The 12,149-nt window shown below is 50.9% G+C and overlaps 1 protein-coding gene across 2 annotated transcripts in view; it reads left to right on the forward strand.

Moving 5' to 3' along the window:
• Positions 1–11,566: 11,566 nt before the first annotated feature.
• tbc1d20 (TBC1 domain family, member 20) overlaps positions 11,567–12,149 on the forward strand; it is a 69,473-nt gene continuing 68,890 nt past the window's right edge. Inside the window, exon 1 of one of the 2 annotated variants that reach the window (XM_072515236.1) lies at positions 11,567–11,754. In XM_072515236.1, coding sequence (XP_072371337.1) covers positions 11,703–11,754 — 52 coding nt within the window. In that variant the 5' untranslated portion in view covers positions 11,567–11,702. The remainder of the gene's footprint in view (positions 11,755–12,149) is intronic. The other variant, XM_072515235.1, reaches the window with a different exon arrangement.

Consider the following 12,149-nt stretch of genomic DNA (forward strand, 5'->3'; position numbering starts at 1 on the left):
TTCCCCCGATTTTCTACCGGACTTGAACTGTAAAACTGAAGACAGGCAATTGTGTACTGAATTCCCACATCGGTGCATGGAGAGAAGGACTAGAAGTGCTCGTAAAGGCAGAAACAGAAAGACAGAGAAGGCTTGGGCTGAAGCTAAAGCAGGAGACAGCATGGCGGAGGACCGGACCTCTGGGTTTGTCGACCCAGCGGTCAACGGAGCAGCTGATTCAAGTTATTCAGGAAGGCTTTGCTAAGCAGAAACGGGACTGCTTGGACCCGATAAAAGAGTCGATTGAGTGGCTGCAGCTTAGAATGGACGCCCAAGATCGGGCGATCCAGAAGGTGGAGAAGGTGCTGGCTGAGCAGGAGGAACATCAAACTGTGGTGGAGTTGGAGGTGGAGATGCTGAGAGACCAGCAGAAGAAGCTCCTGGAGAAGGTGGAAGACCTAGAGAATAGGTCCCGCCGGCAGAACTTGAGAATCGTTGGGCTCCTGGAGGGGTCCGAAGTAGCGGACGCTGGGGCATACATCGCAGATATGTTTGAGAAGCTGCTGGGGGATGGGGCATTCTCCCCGCCCTTGGAGGTGGACAGGGCTCACAGAGCACTCGCGAGGAAGCCGCGAACGGGAAACCCCCCCCTCCGAGGGTAATGGTGGTGAGATTCCACAGGTACTTGGATAAGGAGCGCATTCTACAGTGGGCCAAGCAGACACGGAGCTGTAAGTGGGACAATAGTATCCTGCGGGTCTACCAGGACCTGAGTGTGGAGGTGGCCAGGAGAAGAGCCGGTTTCAACCAGATTAGGTCGATCCTTTTTAAGAAAAAGGTGAAGTTCGGGCTGTTATATCCGGCCCGCCTCTGGGTCACGTACGAGGAACAGCATTTTTATTTTGAGTCGCCTGAGGACGCGCTGGACTTCGTGAAAAGGAAAGGACTGGTGGTGGACTGAGAACTTTTGAACTTGGCTGCAGCGTTCATGTTTTTTTTTCTTTATGTTTCTCTGTTCTTTTAAAAAAAAGTTTCTCATTTTTCGTTTTGTAGAAGCTGTTTGTAATGCCTTCTGTATTGATTTGGGACCAGTGGCTGAGCTGAGTGAGTTAAGGTTTTCATTTGCACTGTTGGGGAATGGAAGTGTGTTTGTTTAGATTTTGGTGTTTTTTTGTCGGGCAATTGTGTGGGGATTGTTTGATGTTGGATTATGTTTGTATGAGCGGGGGGAGGTGGGGGGCCACCAAGCTAGCTGGGCAGGCTAGTTCACGGAAGTGCAGAGGGGGGTGTGCATATGTTCGGTTTATCAAAGGGGTTGGGTTACAGAGTGCTGTTACTAGGGGGGGGAGTGGGGGAAAATGTTCTGCTGACGAGGGAGGGACTTGGGCCAAGGGACACAGAGGAGGTTGGGGGCGGAGGCTGCCTGGGGGCGGGCCGGTGGAGGCGCAGAGCATGGGCTGGAGGCGGGCCCAAAAAAGGGGATGGCTGATCGGCGAAGGGAGGGGGGTGGGGGGGGGGGGCAGGGCAATGAGCCCCCCAACTAGGCTGATCACCTGGAATGTTCGAGGGTTAAATGGGCCGGTCAAGAGGGCATGTGTGTTCACGCATCTTAGGGGACTGAAGGCAGAGTTAGTAATGTTGCAGGAGACGCACCTTAGAGTAACTGACCAGATTAGATTGAGGAAAGGCTTGGTCAGTCAGGTCTTTCACTCGGGACTGGATTCAAAGACTAGAGGGGTCGCGATCCTGATCAATAAGCGGGTGGTGTTTGAGGCGGGTAGAATAGGATGTGGGAGGTCGGTACATTGTGGTCAGTGGGAAACTGGAGGGGGTGCAGGTGGTATTAGTAAATGTGTATGCGCCAAATTGGGATGATGTGAAGTTTATAAAGAGGATGCCGGGAAAGATACCGGACCTGGACACGCACAGGTTGGACATGGGAGGGGACTTCAACACAGTTATTGACCCTGGCTTGGACCAACTGGTTAAGGAGATACTACAGATCGATAGGAGGTATGCGGAGACCCCAGAGGTAGGGCTTTTAAGGGAACGGCAGAGGCTACAGGCGGAGTTCAGCTTGTCAACCACAGGGAGGGCGGTGGAGCAGCTGAGAAAGGCGAGGGGGGGCAATTTAGGAGTATGGAGAGAAGGCCAGCAGAATGCTTGCACAGCAGCTTAGAAAGAGGGAGGCAGTCTGGAAGATAGGAAAAGTAAATGAGGGAGATGGGAAGCTGGTTGGAGATTCAGCAGGGGTGAATAAGGCGTTTAGGGATTTTACAGTAGGCTGTATAGGTCGGAACCCCCCATGGGGCCGGAGGGGATGAGGCACTTCTTGGGGGGGCTGAATTTCCCAAAGGTGGACAGGGAGCTGGTAGAAGGACTGGGGGCCCCGATCGGGTTGGAAGAGATAGTGGAGGGTCTGAAGACCATGCAGGCGGGTAAAGCCCCGGGGCCGGGCGGGTACCCAGTGGCGTTTTATAAAAAGTTCTCTGGGATATTGGGGCCGGTGTTGATGAGGATGTTCAATGAGGCAAGGAAAAGAGGGGTGCTACCCCCGACGATGCCACAGGCCACGATTTCGCTGATTCTGAAGTGGGGCAAGAACACGGAGCTGTGTGGGTCCTACAGGCTGATATCCCTGTTGAATGTGGACGCCAAACTGCTGGCCAAAGTTTTGTCCTCCAGGATTGAGGATTGTGTTCCGGACGTTATTGGGGAGGACCAGACGGGGTTTGTTAAGGGTAGGCAGTTGGTGGCCAATGTAAGAAGACTGTTAAATGATGCCCCCGGAAGGTAGGGAGGTGGAGGTAGTGATCGCAATGGATGCAGAAAAGGCTTTTGATCGGGTAGAATGGGATTATCTGTGGGAGGTACTGGGACGGTTCCGATTTGGGCGGGGCTTTATTGACTGGGTCAGGTTGCTGTATCAGGCTCCTGTGGCAAGTGTACGGACGAATAGAACATCGGACTGTTTTAGACTGCACCGGGGGACGAGACTGGGATGCCCCCTCTCCCCATTGTTCGCGCTAGCTATAGAGCCGTTGGCAATTGCTCTGAGAGCCTCAAGGGGCTGGTCCGGGGGGAGTGGAACACAGAGTCTCGTTCTATGCAGCCGACCTGCTTCTGTATGCATCGGACCCATTAGAGGGATGGAAGAAATCATGAGGATTCTCGGGGAATTTGGCTGGTTTTCGGGGTGTAAGCTAAATATGGGGAAAAGTGAGATGTTTGCGATCCAGGCAAGGGGACAGGAGAGGTGATTGGGGGAGCTGCCGTTTAGATTAGTAGGGGAAGCTTTAGGTACCTAGGCATTCAAGTGGCGCGGGAAGGGACCGGCTGCATAAATTAAATCTGGCCCGGCTAGTAGACCAAATGAAGGACGATTTTCAGAGGTGGGACGTGCTCCCGTTGTCATTAGTTGGGAGGGTGCAGACAGTGAAGATGATGGTCCTCCCGAGATTCCTGTTCGTGTTTCAATGTCTCCCATCTTTATTCCGTGGTCGTTTTTTTAAACGGGTCAACAAAGTGATCTCTGGCTTTGTTTGGGCGGGCAAGACCCCGCAGGTAAGGAAGGTAATGTTTGAGCGGAATTGGGGAGAGGGCGGGCTGGCGCTGCCAAATTTTAGTAACTATTACTGGGCGGCGAATATAGCCATGATCAGGAAGTGGGTGGTGGGGGAGGGGTCGGCATGGGAGCGTATGGAGGCAGCTTCATGCAAGGGCACCAGTTTGGGGGCGTTGGTAACTGCGCCTCTGCCGTTCCCGCCGGCACGGTACTCCACCAGCCCCATGGTGGTTGCGGCCCTGAGAGTCTGGGGGCAATGGAGGAGACATGTGGGAGCAGAGGGAGCATTGGTCTGGTCCCCAATCTGTAATAATCACCGGTTTGCGCCGGGAAGTATGGGTGGGGGGTTCCGGATATGGCGGAGAGCAGGGATTGAAAGGATGGGGGATATGTTTATAGAGGGGAGCTTTCCGAGTAATGAGGGCACTGGAGGAGAAGTTTGGGTTGGCGAGGTGAAACAAATTCAAGTATCTGCAGGTGCGGGACTTCCTACGCAAACAGGTGTCAACCTTCCCACTCCTAACGCTAAGGGGAATTCAGAACAGGGTAGTTTCCAGAGGGTGGGTAGGAGAAGGGAGCATCTCGGACATTTACAAGGAATTTATGGGGTCAGAGGAGACGCAGACCGAGGAGCTGAAGCGCAAATGGGAGGAACTGGGAGGAGAGATAGAGGATGATCTATGTGCGGACACGTTGAGTAGAGTCAATGCGTCTGCAACATGTGCCAGGCTTAGCCTGATACAATTTAAGGTCATTCACCGGGCTCACATGACAGTGGCCTGGATGAGCAGATTCTTTGGGGTGGAAGACAGGTGTGCAAAATGTGCGGGAGGACCAGCGAACCATGTCCACATGTTCTGAGCATGTCTGAAGCTTAGGGGATTTTGGCAGGGGTTTGCTGACGTCATGTCCAAGGTATTAAAAACAAGGGAGCCGCTGGGTCCAGAGGTGGCGATTTTCAGGGTGTCGGAAGACCCGGGAATCCAGGGGGAGAAAGAGGCTGACGTTTTGGCCTTTGCTTCCCTGGTAGCCCGGAGACGGATACTATTAGCTTGGAGGGACTCAAAGCCCCCGAAGTCGGAGAGCTGGCTATCAGACATGGCTAGCTTTCTCTGTTTGGAGAAAATCCAGTTCGCCTTGAGAGGGTCACTGTTCGGGTTCGCCCGGAGGTGGCAACCGTTCGCCGACATCTTCGCGGAAAATTAACAGTCAGCAGAAGGTGGGGGGGGGGGGGGGTTAGTTTAGCTTAGAGAAGGGGGTTAATAAAGGTGGGACCTGTAAGGGAGGGAGACGGCTTTTGCACTGTGTTTATAGTTTCATGTACATTGTTTATTGTGTTGTTGTTACAATACCAAAAAATACCTCAACAAAATGTTTATTTTAAAAAAACACATTTGCTGGTGTTACTATTAGTGACATACGACAGATAATTTAATCCCTGTTCATATATGCAGTAGCAACCTTTCGACAGAGACCTGTCCTTTCCTGTTGCTGCTGCTTCTTTCGATAAACTATAATAGCTGAGGATCGAGGTTTTTAAAATTAGGAAAGGGTTATATAGATCCACAGAGACAGCCAACCTGTCCCTTGATGCACCCACAGGGAAAGCAACTACCACCTTTGGCCAATTCATGAAACATGCATGGAATAACATCAAGCTAACTCTTGGGGCCATGATGCTTATTTATGAGGACTGTGTTCTCAGCACCTTGTTGCATGGCTGTGAAACATTGACGACTTGCAGCTATCACGAAAGGAAGCTCAACAACTTTCATCTTCGCTGCATGCAACGCATTCTGGGCCTCCCATGGAAGAACAAAATCACAAATGTGGCAGTCCTCTCAAATGCAAATCTCTGAAGTATGTTGACATTCATAAGGCAGAGGCTACTTTGTTAGCTTAGACACAATGTATACCCAGGAATTTTCCTGTAAAGTGAAGTAGTCGGAGCTAGACCAGTAATATGCCATGACTCAGTATCAAGGATTCATGCAAGCAGGACATGAGGCCCCAAATATTGATTGTCATAACTAGAAGACATTAGGCGATGACAGAGGAAAATGTCAACATTACCTATGGGCTGGTGTGTGTCACCATGACGATCCGTGGCGAGGCAAAAAGCACCAACACCAGAAGCAACAGCACACGACACTTTGTAAGCACTTCATATGCAGCAATTGTGGCAGAACCTCCGATTGGTTTCCTCAACCATCTGCAAAAGTGCACCTTATGCCCCATCCCCAACAGATCCGATTACTACACAGCCTTCATCTGAGGCAGATGAAAGGATGCTGAGAACCTTAGAGGATAGACCTGCAAAAGATGCTGCTGCTTGTGGGGCAGATCAAAACTACAGGCTATAAATATGTCATTAATAATTCCTATGTTGAATTCAGGAGAAGTTTATTTACCAACAGAGCTTCCAACTACATGGATAGCATAGATGCATTTAAGGGCTTGTTAAATAAGTACCTGGGAGGGAAAGGAATGGAAGGATATGCTGATCGGGTGAGATGAAGTGGGGTGGAAAGAGGATCCTGTAAAGGATAAACACTGGCACAGAACCAGGGTTGTAAATTTCATGCATGAGAGTTCTGCAATGCGTTCAGATGGGAGAATAAAAGGAAATTCTGTCTGCCGCCTGGGAATTGAGTAGCTGCTATCACACAATTTCGAAAAACGGGAGTTCTGCCATGTCCTGGCCAATATTTATCCCTGAGCCAACATCAAAAAAAGCATTTTCATTGTGGAAGCTTTTGTGTGCAAAGTGGCTTCAGCTCAAAAAGTACATTGTTAGGAGATTGTGGAGGCATTGGTGGTGATCTTTCAGGAATCACTGGAGGCAGGAAGGGTCCCAGAGGACATGAAAGTGGCTAATGTAACACTTTAAGAAGGGAGGGAGGCAGAACACGGGAAATTATAGGCCGGTTAGCCTGACTTCGGTCATTGGTCAGATTTTAGAGTCCGTTATTAAAGATGAGATTGCGGAGTACTTGGAAGTGCATGGTAAAATAGGACTGAGTCAGCACGGATTCGTCAAGGGGCGGTCACGTCTGACAAATCTGTTAAGAATTCTTGGAGGAGGTAACAAGGAAGTTAGACAAAGGAGAACCAGCGGACGTGATTTATTTAGATTTCCGGAAGGCCTTTGACAAGGTGCCACATAGGAGATTGTTAAATAAGTTAAGAACCCATGGTGTTAAGGCTAAGATCCTGGCATGGATAGAGGATTGGCTGACTGGCAGAAGGCAGAGAGTGGGGATAAAGGGGTCTTTTTCAGGATGGCAGCCAGTGACTAGTGGTGTACCTCAGGAGTCTGTGCTGGGACCACATCTTTTCACAATATACATTAATGAGCTGGAAGAAGGAACCGAAGGCACTGTTGCTAAGTTTGCTGATGATACAAAGATCTGTAGAGGGACAGGTAGTATTGAGGAAGCAAGGGGGCTGCAGAAGGATTTGGACAGGCTAGGAGAGTGGGCAATGGAGTGGCAGATGAAATACAATGTGGAAAAGTGTGAGGAATTTAGGTATAGGCTATTTTCTAAATGGGGAAATGTTTAGGAAATCAGAAGCACAAAGAGACTTGGGAGTCCTTGTTCACAATTCTCTTAAGGTAAGGCTCTGATCAGACCCCATTTGGAGTATTGTGAGCAGTTTTGAGCCCCGTACCTAAGGAAAGATGCGCTTGCCTTGGAAAGGGTCCAGAGGTTCACAAGAATGATCCCTGGAATGAACAGCTTGTCGTATGAGGAATGGTTGAGGACTCTGGGTCTGTACTCGTTGGAGTTTAGAAGGATGAGGGGAGGGGAACTCCCCTGCGAGGCCTGGATAGAGTGGACGTGGAGAGGATGTTTCCAATTGCAGGAAAAACTAGAACCAGAGGACACCATCTCAGACTAAAGGGACGATCCTTTAAAACAGAGATGAGGAGGAATTTCTTCAGCCAGAGGGTGGTTAATCTGTGGAACTCTTTGCCGCAGGAGGCTGTGGAGGCCAAATCACAGAGTGTCTTCAAGACAGAGATAGATAGGTTCTTGATTAATAAGGGGATCAGGGGTTATGGAGAGAAGGCAGGAGAATGGGGATGAGAAAATATCAGCCATGATGTAATGGTGGAGCAGACTCGATGGGCCAAGTGGCCTAATTCTGCTTCTATGTCTTATGGTCTTATAAAGCGCTTCAGAATGTTCAGTCATTGTGAATGGTGTTACATAAATGCATGTCTTTCTTCTAAAGGGATTGCTTCCCAGTTTGGCTGCACGTTAACCATCGCAATGACAGATGAGGCAAGCTTATTGGACCAATCTTTGATCATGCCTTGAAGAAGATCCTAAAATGTCCTACTTCTCCTAAGAGTTACATTGAGGAATAGAGTACAAAAACTATAAGGTTATGATGAACCTTACTGGTTTGGCCTCAAGTAGAGCAGTCTTCAATTCCGGACACCACGTTTGGAAATCGCGTTTGGAGCGGGGTGGAGATTCGGCGTTTATGAATTGCGCGGCTGGGGGGTCCGGTCCCGACCAGCCGAATTCCCAACGGTGTGGTTCTAAGCATGTCTGGCCGGTTGGGACTCTCGCGCAGCGGCTGCGGACTCAGTCCACGGCCACCCTGGTGGGGGGGCGGGGGGATCAAGCACCGGGGGGGGGGGGGCCATTATGGGTGGGTCTTATGGAGCGGCGCAGGGCAAATCGGTGGGACCTTGTTTGTTGGTCCAGATCTGCCGGCTGAGTCCACCATCGCGTTTGACGTGGCCATTGGAGGCCGCCGCCGTGGAATGATTTCTGCAGCATGGTGGCACAGTGGTTAGCGCTGCTACCTCACAGCGCCAGAGACCAGGGTTCGATTTAAAGGGCAATTTATCATGGCCGATCCACCTAACCTGCACATCTTTGGACTGTGGGAGGAAACCGGAGCACCCAGAGGAAGCCTACGCAGACAGTGACCCAGCAGGGAATCAAACCTGGGACCCTGGCGCTGTGAAGCCACAGTGCTAATCACTTGTGCTACCCGTCACTGTCTGTGTAGAGTTTGCACTTTCTCCCCGTGTGTGCGTGGGTTTTCTCCGGGTGCTCCAGTTTCCTCCCACAGTCCAAAGATGTACAGGTTAGGTGGATTGGCCACGATCAATGCACAGGATTGCGGGGATGGGGCGGGTGAGTGGACCTGGGTAGAGTGCTCTTTCAGAATGTTGGTGCAGACTCGATGGGCCGAATGGCTTCCTTCTGCACTGCAGGGATCCTATGATTCTTCATACCTTTCCCATCCTGCCTAAAGAGCGGTGCCCAGAACTGAATGCTAACTTCCTTTTGAATTTAGAGTATCCAATTATTTTTTTTTCCCAATTAAGGGGCAATTTAGCATGGCCAATCCCACCTACCCTGCACATCTTCGGGTTGTGGGGTGAGACCCACATGGACAGTGACCCGGGGGCCGGGATTAGACCTGGGCGCCGTGAGGCAGCAGTCCTAACCACTGCGCCACCGTGTCACCCTCCCACTAGGCTGCCCCAACTGGATGCTAACTCATACATAGATACATAGAAGACTGGAGCAGGAGGAGGCCTTTTGGCCCTTCGAGCCTGCTCCGCCATTCATCACGATCATGGCTGATCATCCAACTCAATAGCCTAATCCTGTTTTCTCCCCATAGCCTTTGATCCCATTCTCCCCAAGTGCTATATCCAGCCGCCTCTTGAATATATTCAATGTTTTAGCATCAACTACTTCCTGTACTCTTTGGTTGAAGAAATGTCTCCTCATCTCTGTCTGAAATGGTTTACCCTCAATCCTCAGACTGTGACCCCTGGTTTTCAATACACCCATCATTGGGAACATCTTCCCTGCATCTACCGCGTCTAGTCCCGTTAAAATTTTATAAGTCTCTATGAGATCCCCCCTCATTCTTCTGGACTCCAGCGAGAGCAATCCCAACCTAGTCAATCTCTCTTCATATGACTGTCCTACCATCCCTGGAATCAGTCTGGTAAACCTTCGCTGTACTCCCTCGAGAGCAAGAACATCCTTCCTCAGAAAAGGAGACCAAAACTGCACACAATATTACAGGTGTGGCCTCACCAAGGCCCTGTATAATTGCAGCAACACATCCCTGCTTCTGTACTCAAAACCTCTCGCAATGAAGGCCAACATACCATTAGTCTTCTTTACCGCCTGCTGCACCTGCATGCTTACCTTCAGCAACTGGTGCACAAGGACACCCAGGTCCTGCTGCAGTCCCCTCTCCTGATTTACAACCATTCAGGAAGTAATCTGCCTTCCTGTTTTTGCTTCCAAAGTGAATAACCTCACACTTATCCAACTTATACTGCATTTGCCATTGATTTGCCCACTCACCCAACCTGCCCAGATCCTCGTCACAGTTCACCCTCCCACCCAACTTGGTATCATCTGAAAACTTTGACGTTACATTTTGTTCCCTCATCCAAATCATTAATATATATTGCTTTAATTGCATTTACCCCATTTTCTAGTCAAAACTTTTAATTCACAAAAGTAGAAAAAGTTCTGTCCTTCATAAAATGTGACCCATTGCGGGACTTGAACGTCCTGACTGTGGGGCGGGGGGGGGGGGGAGGCAAGACCAGAGCTGCCACCCAAGAGGGTGAGCACAATAAGAAGTCTTACAACACCAGGTTAAAGTCCAACAGGTTTGTTTCGAATCACTGGCTTTCGGAGCACTGCTCCTCATGTCCAGCAATGGGTCACGTTTTATGAAGGACATAACTTTTTCTACTCTTGTGAATTAAAAGTTTTGACTGTAGAAAATGGGGTGTCTGCAATTAAAGCAATATATATTAATGATTTGGATGAGGGAACAAAATGTAACATGTCAAAGTTTGCAGATGATACCAAGATGATATGGGCAGCACGGTAGCATTGTGGATAGCACAATTGCTTCACAGCCCAGGGTCCCAGGTTCAATTCCGGCTTGGGTCACTGTCTGTGCGGAGTCTGCACATCCTCCCAGTGTGTGCTCCGGTTTCCTCCCACAGTCCAAAGATGTGCACATTATCATAGAATTCACAGTGCAGAAGGAGGCCATTCAGCCCATCGAGTCTGCACCGGCTCTTGGAAAGAGCACCCTACCCAAGGTCAACACCTCCACCCTATCCCCATAACCCAGTAACCCCACCCAACACCAAGGGCAATTTTGAACACTAAGGGCAATTTATCATGGCCAATTCACCTAACCTGCACATCTTTGGACTGTGGGAGGAAACCGGAGCACCCGGAGGAAACCCACGCACACACGGGGGCGATATGCAGACTCCGCACAGACAGTGACCCAAGCCGGAATCGAACCTGGGACCCTGGAGCTGTGAAGCAATTGTGCTATCCACAATGCTACCATGCTACCCCTTTTAGGTGGATTGGCCATGGTAAATTGCCCAGTGTCCAAAATTGCCCTTAGTGTTGGGTGGGGTTACTGGGTTATGGGGATAGGGTGGAGGTGTTGACCTTGGGTAGGGTGCTCTTTCTAAGAGCCGGTGCAGACCCGATGGGCCGAATGGCCTCCTTCTGCACTGTAAATTCTATGATAATCTATGAGTTGGGTAGGAGGGTGAACTGTGACGAGGATCTGGGCAGGTTGGGCGACGAGTGGGCAAATCAATGGCAAGTGCAGTATAATTTGGATAAGTGTGAGGTTATTCACTTTGGAAGCAAAACCAGGAAGGCAGATTACTACCTGAATGGTTGTAAATCGGGAGAGGGGAGTGTGCAGGTGCACCTGATTCACCCGAGGAAGGAGCAGCGCTCCGAAAGCTAGTGATTGGAAACAAACCTGTTGGGACTTTAAGCTGGTGTGGCCCACCCCAGTCCAACGCCACATCATGGCCTACGCAAGAGGATAGCACAGGTGACACGCGCGCCTGCGCAGACACTGTTGGCCGGCAGGAGGCGCGCGCGTGGCTGTCTTGAACGGAGTGACGTCACAAGGAGCCGCGGGGGGGGGGGGGACACGTCATGCGCGCGCGCACTGCAATTTGAAAAAATAATTCCAACCGAAACCACCCCCCCCCCTTCCGAATATTTACCTCAGAGCGGCGGCGGCGGCTAGGCCCGGCTCACAGCCAGCCCCGCACGGCGACGCTCGGGTTTAAGATGCGTCCCCTGCTCAGCAGCCGCCTGCGCTAATGTATCTGAAGAAAAGTCGAAGCAGCTCGATAAACGGGATCGGGAAGCAAGGTAAATTCGAGCAACGAGCTTTCCCTCAGCGGCGGAGCCCCTGCCGACCGAAAACTAATTTGGTTTGTAGCCGCCGGGTACATCTTTTTAGGAAAGAGTATTTTTTCCCCCTAAGTGTAAAGGTGGCTGTGTTTATTTATCCGCCCGCCCCGGTCGGGGGGGGAGGGGGAGGCAGGACGCTTCTTGTCGCCGCCGCGTCAACCAAACCTGATCGCAGAGTGGGCGGGCCGGAGGCGGTGATAGACGGGGCGGTCTGCCAATCAAGAGTCGCCCTTCGGGTGGGCGGGTGTCCAGGTAGCCAATGGCCGTGCGAGCGGGGTTGGGCGCGGCCGGAGGGAGAGTTATCAGGTTAGGTTGAGTCTGTTCCCACCTGGCTCAGGTAGAGAGGAGAGGGT

The sequence above is a fragment of the Scyliorhinus torazame genome, chromosome 8, assembly GCF_047496885.1.
Source record: "Scyliorhinus torazame isolate Kashiwa2021f chromosome 8, sScyTor2.1, whole genome shotgun sequence".
In the NCBI taxonomy this organism is placed as follows: Eukaryota; Metazoa; Chordata; class Chondrichthyes; order Carcharhiniformes; family Scyliorhinidae; genus Scyliorhinus; species Scyliorhinus torazame.